Here is a 14,607-nt window from a genome sequence, read left to right on the forward strand (position 1 = left end):
TTGTAGTCAAGGGCTAACTTGTAAAGAATAAAAAAAAAAAGTTAATTTTTGGACAGGACATTGTAACTGTTACGTTGTATAACTATTAATTAAGTAACAGTAAAAAACAGCTGGTTAGTAATAACCTGTAATAACCTCGCTATTAATACAAGTTGGGAGGAGGGTAGTTTATCAAAAGTAAAAAAAGCCAACATCACGCGGTGTTCCCAGGCGGTCACCCATCCAAGTACTGACCGCGCCCGATGTTGCTTAACTTCGGTGATCGGACGAGAACCGGTGTATTCAACATGGTATGGACGTTGGCGACATTGTAACCAAAATACAGCATAAAAATATTATTTATCGGTTTAGCGTAGTGTGATAATTTAAACTTAGGATACGATTTCCATCAAACGGGGATTTTATTCATTTTCAGAGTTACGCTGACAGATTTAATAGCCACCATAATATGAGCTATTTGTCTGCCTACAGGCTACAGCAGGCTCTCGTTCTACATACCTATTAGTTTTATTAACCGACTTAAAAAAAAAGGTTTAAATTCGAGTCTGTGTTTAAAAAAGTGTCAACTAACCTATTCAAATTCAATTCAATTCAAAGTCAAAATAGATAAAATCTTCAAAAACATTTTTAGAGGACCTTCCTTCATGCTCGGAGAGTGGATAAAACGAGTGTGGGGGATAAACGTTTTATCCTCTCCCCGTGGATAGATTATCCCTTGCCCATGCTAGCCCTGCTGGTATGGGATGATTTTTTATATACTCGTTAGTTGTTTATCTCATAATGTGTATCGTTAGATAGAACTTTGAAAGATAATATGAGGAAAATATAATACAGCTTCAAATGTTACTCCACCGCTTTGGTATACCGACGAACATTTTGCCCGAGAAGAGTGTCAAAAAAAATGTAGTTTTCTTCAAGAAACATGCATTTTATTAAGCCAATTTATTAACCTTCCTCATTATCCTTATTTATGCATCATAAACAATCATCTCCATAATATACTTTTATATGGGGGTATACCTTGGTTCGCTGGGCCGACGTTGTATGGGCCGGTAGGCATTCGCCTTTTTAAATTGTAATTATTGGCTCTTTCTATGAGGTTGACAACTTAAGGATTAGAGATATTTTAAACTAGCCGTCGCCACACTGTTTCTACCGCGTGGTTACAGTTCCCGTAGGAATATGGGGATATAATATAGAACCCTGGGGTAGTTTAGCTTACCGAAAGCCAAAAGTATAAGAATTTTTCAAATCGATTTAGTTACAAACAAACAAACAATCAAAGCTTTCCTCTTTATAATATTAGTAGGTATTGTATAGATATTGAAAGTTAATTAAGCTAGACACTTTTTTAATTTCTATCGTAAACTACGTACCTATTTCAAAAAAGTAGATTTGTAGAATGTACCTAGGTACATATATAACATTGTTGATAAATTTTATTGTATCAGGGAACGAGTGGGTATCTTATAATAAATATTAAACATTCAGTTTCACAATTTATTTCAACAGACATTTCCCCGTATATTTATAAAAACAATAACTATAAAAGCCTTGACCATGATTTAGCGTTCAGTAATAATATTTACAAGATTCCAACATTCAACAACTCGATGTATTATAATAACGTATGTCGTTTGGTTATAAACTATCATTTCGGTTTCTTATCGGCTATAATCTCCGCATTTAGAGCAACGGCATTCGGCGGGTTCTCTCAGTCGAATCTCCATTATGGCTCGCTCGTCGTCTTCAAGTCTCATGCCGTCGGAGTCGTAGCAGTGGACTAACGTGACCAGACGTTCTCTCAAATAGTTTTCTTTGCAGCAAAAACATTCCTGTACGAAATAAAATGACGAATTAGAAACACCCAAGAAGAAAAAAAGAATCTGAACTAGAATTAAAAATTCTTATTATAATTTCGCTACTTATAGTCTGATCAATTTAGACATAATTTCCACCAAGCTGAAAATCAGTAAGATTTTTTAAAATATGAATCAAAATAAAATTTGAAAGTTCTCTATCTTTCTCCTTAAAAAAATATTCTAGGTCAAAAAATGAGTTCTTGCGATTTTCAGCAAATATTCTCTTGTTTTTTGGACTATTATGGAGTTTCACGACGTATTAATAAAATAAGATAGCTCAAAAAATCTAAACAAAAAAAACGTGTGCGTCTCGGTACGCTCGGCAGAAGTGATAACTTAAACCTACTGCACGCGTGACAGAAAGGGAAGCCAGAGTGGCGTCGTAACGCGTTACGGTACACAGCGGTTCACTTCAAAATTCGTTTTAAGTTAAGGCACTTTTGAGACGTCAAGTTTGACTAAGTATTTGTAAAGACTCTACCACCATCAGTATGCTGAGAAGAGAAGGCTTTCCAATGTGGATGAATTTGGAAGTCTTTCCATAACATACTTTTTTACCAATTTCACAACCCATCATTTTTACCTTCAAAAAGCCTGTAGGTGTAACGACCGATGGTTGGACCTGGCTGTTGCATATTCCTTCACATTTGTTAACCATGACCTCTCCGCTGCACGCTCTTACTAAACTTCCCATATCGTCATACTCCTCTGAAAGAAAAGAAGAATCCATTGTCTATTGTGTCATAAATACAATCTAATCTAATGGGCTTAGATTACGTCTGACAAGTTAATTGTTTAGATGCAATCTTGAAGACTCAGCTCCCTAAAATAAAGATAAAAAAAAAAAAATCTTGAAGACTTGGGAAAAGGCTTATATGATGCTATGACTTAATAAGATCCTACATTAAATAGCAATAGTTGTAAGGTCATAGATAATAGCTATTTTTCTGACGATCGCTAAAAATACAGCCTGTTTTTAACTCAGAGAGTATCACCTAAATAATTATGTATAGGTCTACTCAGTTTTGTAAGAACACTTATAATTAAATATCACTTTTATATACCTTTGGTTACGTGAATTTCTGTTGGCAAAGTTTCACAATTTTCATCAGAATAACATTTGGTAACCGCTACTAAAAACATTAACATACAATACGAACTTTTAAAAAACAACGCCATTATTAAATTTAGTGATTTTTTTTACTAATATTCTGTTAGAAACTGTGTCTAACTGCGACACAGTGCAGTTCAGACTGTGCCAATCCTGATCATATTCCCCCTTTTATATGGAACGTTTACTATAATGTTACATATATTTATATTTGTGATAATAACGCCTTCGTCATGTTAGCCAGCAGGCGATCTCGGATTAAGTAAGATGTCTTGTTTTACCACTAGACTAATAGGCATGAATTATCAGAAACGTTACAACTTTTAAAAGAAACTATATAAAGAATGTTGGTACATATCGAGATTTAATGTTCATAATATAGTTACATACTACGTACCTACCTTGTGTAAGCATTAGGCCTAGTTCGAACAATTTTTGGACGGTAAATCCTAAAATTGTTCATACTCGACTAAAATACTAAAGTAGTCTGTACGGCCCATTAGACACGCAAAATATTTTAGGAATGACCTACGTATTAATTGAATTACCAGCTTACTTGTATTTCATTTTCTTATAGCTTCTAATCCATTTAAAAATAAGTACATGACATTAATAGATAGATCCAGCAATGTTATGAATTACTATATAGTACGAGTATTGTATTTTATCCCTAGAAGATGAAATGTTCACGACTAAAAAAAAAACATACCTAAGTAGGTACGCGTCGAATTGAGCACTCGTTATTTTTTTGAAGTCGGTTAAAAACTAGCCCATGATTCTCCAAAGTAGCATGTATCTTTGTACAGTTACCTAGTAGGTACCTAAAATATTTTTTTTTATTCTTCATAAGTTAGCCCTTGACTGCAATGCAATCTCACCTGATGCATGATGAGAAGTGATGATGCAATCTAAGATGGAAGCGGGCTAACTTGTTAGGCGTAATATGAGGATTCTTCAAATAACTGATAGATGTCTTCTTTACGATCAATAATCTAACGCATTATAAAAACCGTTTCTATAGAATCGATATTATAGGATGTTGCGAAGTATTTTCCATAACTTCAAGGTGTGACAAGTTTACTTAAAGAAGCCGAACCGCTTAACTAACTTTTTTTCTACTAAAAAAAACTTTCTATGTTTTCATACAAAGTAATTCAAATGACCATGTTTGTTACATGGTTATTACACCTTTATCTATCCTTGCATTTTAAAATACGTAATCGTAGTAGTAAGTCAAGGATCATTCGAACATTTTGTAGGTACACTTGATTATTAACAAGCTAATTTTTCGTGAGTAGCTTCATTTCGATGAGACGATCAACTTTTTCATTATAAAATATACGAAAACGATTCTTGATTCTGGTAGCTAACTGAGTTACCATTTAAAATAAATAGAAAAACAATAATTATTTTGTTAATTTCGTTGAAATAAATATCATAGTTACGTAAATACGGATCATAAATATTTATCATAGTTACGTAAATACGACGAAAAACGACGTAGTAACTTATTATTTGAATGGTACACCGAGTTATTGAATGACTTGGAGTTTAAATTCTTTGCTCTGTAGTCTGTAGCAGAGTATACATTATTTATGCTCTGTAGTATAATACGTCACTGCATTTCGATTTGACAGATTAGCTGTCATTGTCAACTTTTTGTTGTCAAAGTTTTGCCGAATCACGGTTCCCAACTTAGGGGTTTTCCCCCCAGATTTAGGGGGTAAAAAAATGAAATGGGATTTTTTTAGGGGTCAGAATTTTTTAGGGGTATTTTTAGGGATTTTTTGACTCCTCAGTATTTTAAAATTGATAATATTAATATTTATTTCTTGACTTAGCGACATAGAACGACTTCTAGTGCGTATTAAATATAATCTGTTGTGACTGGCGGCAATACTGGCACCAGTTACTGGCAGTCTATTTATTGTCTGTGCTTTATGGCGGAGAGGTTGTCTAAAATTTTTATTTTTTCACATCACAGATCACAGACTTCATTTGTCGTCTGTGATCACAATCGAAGCTATAAGAGTTAGGATTTTTTTTGATGTTTGTGGGACTGGGATAAGATTATCGGCTACCGCCAAAAAATCAAAGACCTATCTTAAGTACGACGATTGTCATTTCGATTTGGTTTGCATTGTGTGTCAACAAGAAATGTGTTAATGATGAATAAGGAAAATAAATGTAAAAAAACGTACAGTCAAAAGTACACGAAAACTTGGGAAACAGATCCAGATCTAAAAGGTAAATAGGTAGATTTCATAGCATTTTTGTAACTTATAAACAGACAATTCAATTCAATATTTATGATTTTTCACAATAGTAGTATGAAGTATCGGCGTCAATAGTATAACTACGGCTGTACGGCACTAGGCAGTACTCGTTCTTCAGTAAAATTTAAAAGGTATATATAATATGTTGTTGGACTGGATGAGTCGGTTAGTGTTAAGATTGTGGCTTTTTCAATTTGGATTTGGACACATAAACATAATTTATTGTTTTTTAAACAATTTAGCTTTTGGCTGCTTTGGCGGTTTGGCCTTTTGTTAAATTAAATGAGTGGTGTTGGTGTTGCCATGGTTGAATGTTTCCCTATTTTTCACCAAAATCGAAGCATGTTGTGCATGTCATGATACTTGTCATTATACTTCCTTACTATACATATATCATAATGTGCCATTCAATTCATAATTCAATCAAGTTATTTACAATTTATGTTTTTATTGCAGGTTGGCTTGCACCAGATCCTACGAGTGCGACATTGGCGACTTGTAAATATTGCCGTGTTGTGTTAAAAGCCCACAAAAAGGACTTGGTTAGTCACGCTAAAACTGAAAAACATAAAAAAGCCACAGCCTGGGAAACATCAGCTAAATCATATAAATCTATTTCTGAAGTATATAAACCAGCCTTGCCAGAAAGCACAAAAGTTGCCGAGTTGAAAATCGCTGCCTTTATCGCCGAGCACTGTTCCTTGTTAACTGTAGATCATATGATTAGTTTACTCCCTCAATTAGATCCTTCATCAGATGCTCTAAAAAACCTTAAAATTCATCGAACTAAGTGTTCAATGCTCATAAAAAATGTACTTGGTCCATCGATGCTCGAAGCTTTAGTTGAAGATATAGGAGATTTTCCTTACTCTATTATAATAGATGAAAGTACTGATCTTTCGTCACAAAAAGTGTTATGTATTATGATTCGCTTTCTTTCACACAAGGAAAAGCAAGTTGTTACAACTTTTTACCGAATAATACAACTAATAGAATGTGATGCAAAAAGTGTACATGAGGCAATTGTTAATCAACTTAAAGAGGATGGCATAAAACTTGGAAAATATGGTCAGAATAGGCGTTGATGGAGCTAACGTAATGGTTGGAAAACATAACTCGGTGACTAGTATTTTTAAAAAAGAACTGCCTGATTTAATTATTGTCAAATGTGTTTGCCATTCTTTGCATTTATGCGCGGAAAAGGCGGCTGAATCATTACCACGCCAATTAGAATTTCTTGTAAGGGAAAGCCATAACTGGTTTTCTTACAGCCCTAAGCGTTTGGAGTATTACAGAACACTATACGAAACCATGAATAATAACAATGACCCGAAAAAAATTCAAGGACTTAGCGGAACTCGCTGGCTCGCTCGTTACCATGCTATCAAAACAATATTGGAGCAGTGGAAGGAGTTGAAGCTGCTTTTTTCTATTGCAAAATCTGATGATAAATGTTTCATGGCGGAACAGCTTTATGATATCATGCGGAGGCATCCTTTTAAAGCTTTGTTGATATTTCTACAAAATGAATTAAAACATGTGATACAATTAAACTTACTTTTTCAAACTAACAATGTTGAACCTAACAAATTGTTTGAGGATTTGTTTTTGTTATATAAAAATTTGCTAAAAAGACTTATTGTGCCTTCACAATTGGAAAAATTGGTGGACTCTGAACTGATAGAATTTAATTTCCGTGAACATCTGATGCATACAGCATCAATGTATTTTGGTTTTGACTTTCATAGCATATCACGAGAACTCGAAGAAAAGGATCTGTTGGATGTCAGGGAACGATGCAAAAACTTTTTATGTTCTCTGGCCGAGCAGATTCAGAAAAGGCTTCCGGATAATTTATCACTGTTAAAAACAGTTGCCGATTTGCACCCAAGAGTTGCTACATCTCAAGTCAAACCCGATATAAAACCACTATTGAATTACATTCAGCGAACTCATGTTTATGGCAAGAAAAATGATATCGAGTCTGAGTGGTACCAATTAAGTAATAAAATATGGACGAATACTTCTTCTTCAGCTGATTTTTACTTTGAAGTTTATAACGATTGTGACGCAGCTGGCTGTAAACGTTTTGAAAATATTTCAAAATTCGGATTAGCATTTGCCACTGTTCCGATTTCAAACGCGAGTGTCGAACGTGCATTCTCTGTCTATAATGTCGTTAAAAATAAGTTGCGGAATAGACTATCTATTAAAATGTTGCAAAGCATCATGATGGTCCGATTTTCATTAAGTCGAAATGGTGGATCTTGTACAACATTTAATCCATCCAATAAAATGTTAAATCTATTTATCGGGGCATCGACTATATTCTACTTCTGATATCGGCGGAGCCGTAGTCTAAGACCAGGTTCTAAGCTTTATGTGTCAAGGACGGCAGATACACAAAGTAACACTATCGGTCATTATTGGAACGACCATTAAACTTACAACTACAGTTCTACCCTTTAATTACACTTGATCAAGTATAGCGCTGATACTATCAGATGTAAACCAAGATTAAACTAGTGTACGGCAGTAAGGCAGCCAAGAGTGAAATCGCGGGCTGGTAACCGCTAGTAGCAAGGTTAAAGGATCCTTTTACAGTATACTAATACTCCCTTTCTCCACTCGTGTTGCCTTCCAGCTAAGTAACTAACTTACTTCTATTAACTCACCCACTAAAGTTCCGAAACACTATCACTATTTTAACACTGCACCATTACTATTAAACAAATGGAAGACGAGTATCCATTCCGAGATCGCGATTACAACTGACTTACTCAACTAGCAGGCTATAGTGGAGGAGGGTGCCCCACTCTTAAGCGTACCGGTCACCCGCCATATTGGACGCAATGGTATTGGACAAGAGTCACGTGATCATTTCCTATTGGTCGAACGCCGCACGTCCGGCATAGTGGATACCTTTTACAGCCTTATTTATTTAAACAGTAAATAATAAAAACCCAATTACATGAAAATCTGATTCTAATATTATCACAATAATTAACCTAGATTTTGCTATCCGATAAAATAACTCACTCGCCGGCACGGCCATTCTGACGATCGCACGTCCTCGGGCGATTTATCTGATTATTACCATTAACATTAAACCACAGTTGAAACCCTTCTACTACTGCTCGTCCATTCTGACATTGAGAGACTTTATTGATTTTACTGAATTATTTAACGTCATGTCTAATCATTGCATCAAGTCAGGTAAACTCCAGTTCTATCATAACACTAGCCTCAAATTTCCCCACGACCAGCCACCATCTCACTATGGTCAACATGGCCCAGAGACAAGCCAATCCTTGGCAGGATATGACCCGGACGACACGATTCGTCTACGTTACAGCGAGACAAGCCAATCCTTGTAGGATATGACCCGGACGATACGATTCGTCTTCGCTACAGCTAGACAAGCCAATCCTCAACAGGATATGACTCGGACGACACAGTTCGTCTCTCTTACAGCTAGCAACTGTCCAGGACAAGTCGGCCCATCCGAATGGACCCAACTTGGACGACAAGCTTTCGTCAGACAGATGCTAAATACATCACAGTGACAAGCGGACTCACTGAAGGGGTGTGGCTCGGACGACATATTTCGTCTTTGTTACAGTGAGACAAGTCAATCCTCGGCAGGATGTGACTCGGACGACATAATTCGTCTACCCTCTGGGACCAAGACGTGTGCCCACCACCTAATCAATCTTGATTAGTTAGGACGACACTCTTCTCCCAGGATCAACCATTTAGCAACAAACTGATCATTTAAATCATTCACCACATAGTCGGACGCTCATTATTCCAAGGTTTAAAGATTGGAAGCGACACGTCCGGTGTCTGTAGCTACACCTTGCCAATGTTGGTATGTTCAGGCACTAATATCCTCACAGACATCCACATCACTGTCATTATCTAGTCCTACAGGAACTTCATATTCGATCAACTTTAAAGCCTGTTATGAGAGTACTTGTAATTTCCATTTAACATTCGATCATTATAGAAACCTTCTGTAATTACGAAAGGATAGCGGTCCTTTACTTCCTATCCAATTTAGTTTTATTTTCATTTCAAATAAAAACTAAACGCAAACACTCACGTTCTACACGCTCATGTACTATCATCCTTTCCTATATACTGAGCCGATAAGATCATCTTTGCACAGTTATACTTCGACATCAAACGAATTAAAACATCAACGGTAGTAACACACGTTCGCAAAACTAAAGTTATAAAACACTTGAGTAACAGTGTTTCATCACAGACACTATGGCCAATTTAACTCAATGACGTTGGTGCGTCATATTAAATTGACAAAACCATTTAACTGTTTTAAAACCAACTTAGTTATCACAAGAAAAACCGGTAAGCATTAACTGAGGGTAGTTATCAAATGAAATTATTCCCATCATGAACATCACAAATTTTAAACTAAAACGCAATCTTATTAACGTGGAATCCCTGCACTAAGATTTCGCGTCTTATACCATCAAAACTGACAGTTTTATCGGTTATACCGTGAAACACAATTTGTAACTATTTACGATCAAAATTTTTTTCATACCCTACTTAAAACTTGAAATTACGGTTCACACACTATTATCTTTCGAATTTAACAATACCGTAATGTAAAACGTATCTGTGTACTATACTCAATTAATTTGTTACCCTCTTTTTATGAAAAGTACTCTCTCGTACCAGATAAACAAAGGAATGAAAAACTATTGGCCTACTTAAGGGTAGTTTTAACTACGTCGCAATCTTTGTCATAGTGAACAAAGATTTTCTACCTACGCGGGTAGTGGGCACCAGTTCTTTATCCCACGATCTGATATCGGGGCATCGACTATATTCTACTTCTGATATCGGCGGAGCCGTAGTCTAAGACCAGGTTCTAAGCTTTATGTGTCAAGGACGGCAGATACACAAAGTAACACTATCGGTCATTATTGGAACGACCATTAAACTTACAACTACAGTTCTACCCTTTAATTACACTTGATCAAGTATAGCGCTGATACTATCAGATGTAAACCAAGATTAAACTAGTGTACGGCAGTAAGGCAGCCAAGAGTGAAATCGCGGGCTGGTAACCGCTAGTAGCAAGGTTAAAGGATCCTTTTACAGTATACTAATACTCCCTTTCTCCACTCGTGTTGCCTTCCAGCTAAGTAACTAACTTACTTCTATTAACTCACCCACTAAAGTTCCGAAACACTATCACTATTTTAACACTGCACCATTACTATTAAACAAATGGAAGACGAGTATCCATTCCGAGATCGCGATTACAACTGACTTACTCAACTAGCAGGCTATAGTGGAGGAGGGTGCCCCACTCTTAAGCGTACCGGTCACCCGCCATATTGGACGCAATGGTATTGGACAAGAGTCACGTGATCATTTCCTATTGGTCGAACGCCGCACGTCCGGCATAGTGGATACCTTTTACAGCCTTATTTATTTAAACAGTAAATAATAAAAACCCAATTACATGAAAATCTGATTCTAATATTATCACAATAATTAACCTAGATTTTGCTATCCGATAAAATAACTCACTCGCCGGCATATTTAATGTAAATATGTACGACTTCAAAAAATCTGAATCTTCAGATGAAGATGAAATATTATATAATGTGTTAAATAACTTACAATAATAAATTAATTAATTAAACAAATAAAAAAACCCGACTGCATAAATGATACAAAAACTGAAACAAAAAAAAACAAGCTCTTCCAGAAGTGTAGAAAGCAATTAGAAAACAGTCGGGGCCTATTATATTGAATAGAATGATTTTCGTCTACATTTTGTAATATTTATTACACACTTTTTAGTTAAGATAGATGGTGAATTTCGGATTTATTTGTTACATTTCTTACATGTTACAAAGTACGATAATGTATACGTCCAACCGAAGTTAAGTAAATATTTTAAAAAAATCTACGGAACCCTCGGTGGGTGAATCCGACTCGCACTTGTCCGACTTTTATAATCAATATAAAATTTAGTCTATTTTAGGTGTTCTAAAACTTCACTTCATAAACCTCGCACCCATAGTCATCCGCCTCGCGTATATTGTTAGATAATTAATAAATAACGTTTTTCTAATTGTAGTTTTTTTTTAACATGGCCATGATATACCATTTTGAAATCCTCTCAAAGAGCCCTTGAATTTGATACCCATGTTGCAATTTTCAAAAAAAAATTTTTTTTTTCACCTTTAGTCTATAGCGTCTCACAGTCGTCTTGTTGGTATTTTTTAAATTTCACCTATCTAAGAACACTTGGGTTATTAAGACTAATCTAACGATATCTTAATTACGAAAATCCGTCCAGCGGTTTGGAAGATATGAGGTAATAAAGAATATTACATACATACATACATACAAGATACGCGCGAAAAACATAACCCTTCTTGCAGTCGGGTAAAAATACCATATTACAGCATATTATTTCTAATTCAAAAAGAATTAATATATTTTTTAGGGGGACAACTCAATAATTATGGCGATTTTAGGGGTTTTTGACACGAACTTTAGGGGTAAATATTTTTGAGAGTTGGTAACACTGTGCCGAATGCCGAAATTATCAATGCCATAAAATCAAAAATTGAATTGAATTGAAATTATCAATCATTACAGTTAATTTACAATTATAGTTTTTACTTAACTACCACTATCACATATTTTGAACGAAATACCTCAATAAACATGGTGATCGACGAGAATCTATTGCTGTTCTTAATAATATTATTTTCTTGGGTGGAATATCTATGGGAGCTATACCTTTCCTTGCGGCAGGTACAGTACTTACCAACTAGTATTTAGAACACAAATAGTTTATAAACCTGATAATTTTGTTAATATTCTACATATCCAGCTTTTAAACAATATGAATGTGTTAAATTTTCCAGTAAAAATAACTTACCAACATCCGTTTTAACCTATAAATATGCATTGTTTGATTTGATTGAACTCTTGGACTGGTCGATAATTACACCAACTTATTGTTATCTATTCTTAAATTAGATTGATTAAGTATACTCTCTTGTTTGAATCGCAATTCGCTTGTACAAGTTATGCCTATTCCATATTAAATGCATCCACAAAGATAAAGTAATTATGATTTGAGTAACGTTTGTATAACTCATTTTATCTTTTTAGTTGAAGATATACAAGACTAATGACACTATCCCAGAAGACTTGAAGGATATGCTGAATAAAGAATCATTCAAGAAAGCACAACTATATGGTACAGACAAATCACAATTTAAAATAGTTAAGGAATTCTATGGTATATCCCTAACAACTTTAATACTGTACAAAAAATGGATTTCTGTGGCTTGGCAAAAATCAGAAAACATTGCAGCACTTCTGAACGTAAATCCAGATCAAGAAATCATACTGAGTTGTATATTTATGACATTTGTTACTTTATTTAATTTTGTTGTAAATATGCCTTTTACTATCTATGGGACGTTTGTTCTTGAAGAGAAACATGGATTTAACAAACAAACTGTTGGATTCTTTATAAAGGATCAGCTAAAGTCACTAGTCCTGAGTCTAGTTATAACATTACCTATTGTCTCTGTTTCCATATATATCATTATGCTTGGTGGCAATATGTTTGTAGTTTGGCTGTGGTTATTTACTACTGTGGCTACTTTGATACTATTAACAATTTACCCGTCAGTGATTGCTCCATTGTTTGACAAGTTCCGGCCACTGTCTGATGGATCTCTTCGGCAAGGTATAGAAAATCTTGCATCGAGACTCAATTTCCCTCTATCTCAAATTTACATTGTAGAAGGTTCAAAACGATCTGCACACAGTAATGCATACTTCAGTGGATTGTTTGGTGCTAAAAGAATTGTACTGTTTGATACTCTGTTACATAAACATGATGAAGTAAAAAATGTTACCACAGGTTGTACTGAAAATGAAATTTTGGGAGTATTGGCTCATGAACTGGGCCACTGGAAATGTAGTCACATTTATAAGTCTATTGCACTCACCGAAGTAAACTTGCTACTTCTATTCTCAGCATTTGGGTTCCTCTTCAAATACTCTTTATTGTACACAACTTTGGGCTTCCCCCCAGGGAAGGAGCCTGTTATCATTGGTCTAATAGTAGTCCTGCAGTTGATTCTTGCACCATATAATTCTCTGCTGTCATTCTTTGCTACTGCTTTGTCCAGGAAATTTGAGTTTGAGGCTGACAACTTTGCTGTATCCCTTAACTATCCAACAGAACTAAGGTCCGCCCTTATTAAATTGGGCAAAGACAATTTAGATTATCCTATTTATGATAAGATCTACTCTGCCTGGTATCACTCTCATCCAACTTTGTTGCATAGAATTGAAAATATAAAAAATCAAACTGCCAGTGCAAAACAGGATTAGTTACAACATTATTAAAAAGGTAATGCATTTATTTTTAAACAGTACAACAATTTTGTAGCAAATATAAAATGCATTTAATGCATACCTATGATAATATAGATATTTATGATTTTAATGTATAATCTGATTACAGAGATATTTAACAGAATTCTAACATTCATTTAAAATTGTGAACAAACATTTCAATTAATTACAAGACAACTTTAAGCAGATGAAATCACTACTGTAGTTAACATATTTTAGTTTCATATATTTAAAATGTATTTCCATTAAAATATGTCTTGCTCAATATGATGGCACTACTTTGTTAACTTTGTATTAAAACCTTCTAATTAAAATGTTTGTGCAACTGTATTAAATTAAAGACTGCATAATGCATTAACTAAACTAAAATGCATTAACTTAAGGATTTGCTAAAATTATTATTGTACAATAATAATTTATGTAGTCAGGTTATAAATTAATTTATTAAAAAAAAGATGAATCTGCACAAATCAATGTCATAGTTATGGAAAAACAGATGTTTTATAACACTATTGATGATTGCAGGATTAAGTTACATTAACATAATATTAATTATGATATACTAAAACTATCAATAAGCATATTTAAAAGCATTTAAAAAATAATATTTTGTACCAAAATAATTTTTATTTTTTTAGTTATCTAGCAGTATACAATTTATGTAAGATAAATTTGTTACCCAATACAAAACTTAAATGTAAAAGGAGTTTGGTTGTCAATCACTTATATAAGAATAAAACTTTTGTATCATACCATTTATAGTTTTGTTTCTAGTTTCATTTTTTGTTTTAGTTTTTCTGTAAAACAAATACTTGAATAAGTTGGAGATAATAGAATAATTATGAATTAATTATTATTGTTTCAAAACAAAAACGAGCCGTTTTAAATTTATGATTTAATATAAATAAATGTATGGCATCAA

The 14,607-nt window shown here is 34.3% G+C and overlaps 3 protein-coding genes and 1 non-coding gene across 5 annotated transcripts; 2 read left to right on the plus strand and 2 right to left on the minus strand.

Moving 5' to 3' along the window:
• Positions 1-185: 185 nt before the first annotated feature.
• On the minus strand, positions 186-304 carry LOC112057959 (5S ribosomal RNA). Its single transcript, XR_002887747.1, has one exon. It is a non-coding gene; the product is annotated as a 5S ribosomal RNA (ribosomal RNA).
• Positions 305-1,492: 1,188 nt separating this feature from the next.
• On the minus strand, positions 1,493-3,213 carry LOC112057946 (partner of bursicon). Its single transcript, XM_024098564.2, has 3 exons — positions 2,927-3,213; positions 2,446-2,570; positions 1,493-1,835 (listed from the first exon to the last, which is right to left on the minus strand). The coding sequence occupies exons 1-3, from the start codon at positions 3,039-3,041 to the stop codon at positions 1,665-1,667; spliced, it is 411 nt and encodes a 136-aa protein (XP_023954332.1). The 5' UTR covers positions 3,042-3,213; the 3' UTR covers positions 1,493-1,664.
• A 1,386-nt stretch (positions 3,214-4,599) lies between these two features.
• Positions 4,600-11,701, plus strand: LOC112048021 (uncharacterized). Of its 2 annotated transcripts, XM_052885078.1 has the most exons (3): positions 4,600-5,220; positions 5,300-5,380; positions 5,706-11,701. In XM_052885078.1, the coding sequence occupies exon 3, from the start codon at positions 6,315-6,317 to the stop codon at positions 7,587-7,589; it is 1,275 nt and encodes a 424-aa protein (XP_052741038.1). In that variant the 5' UTR covers positions 4,600-5,220; positions 5,300-5,380; positions 5,706-6,314; the 3' UTR covers positions 7,590-11,701. The 2 variants fall into 2 exon arrangements, with proteins under 2 accessions (XP_052741038.1, XP_023941123.2); XM_024085355.2 differs by lacking the exon at positions 5,300-5,380.
• Positions 11,702-11,824: 123 nt separating this feature from the next.
• On the plus strand, positions 11,825-14,437 carry LOC112057944 (CAAX prenyl protease 1 homolog). The gene is made up of 2 exons (XM_024098562.2): positions 11,825-12,059; positions 12,423-14,437. Exons 1-2 carry the CDS (start codon positions 11,970-11,972, stop codon positions 13,659-13,661), a joined length of 1,329 nt encoding a protein of 442 aa, XP_023954330.1. The 5' UTR covers positions 11,825-11,969; the 3' UTR covers positions 13,662-14,437.
• Positions 14,438-14,607: the final 170 nt, after the last annotated feature.

Source organism: Bicyclus anynana, chromosome 13, assembly GCF_947172395.1.
Source record: "Bicyclus anynana chromosome 13, ilBicAnyn1.1, whole genome shotgun sequence".
Lineage (NCBI taxonomy): Eukaryota > Metazoa > Arthropoda > Insecta > Lepidoptera > Nymphalidae > Bicyclus > Bicyclus anynana.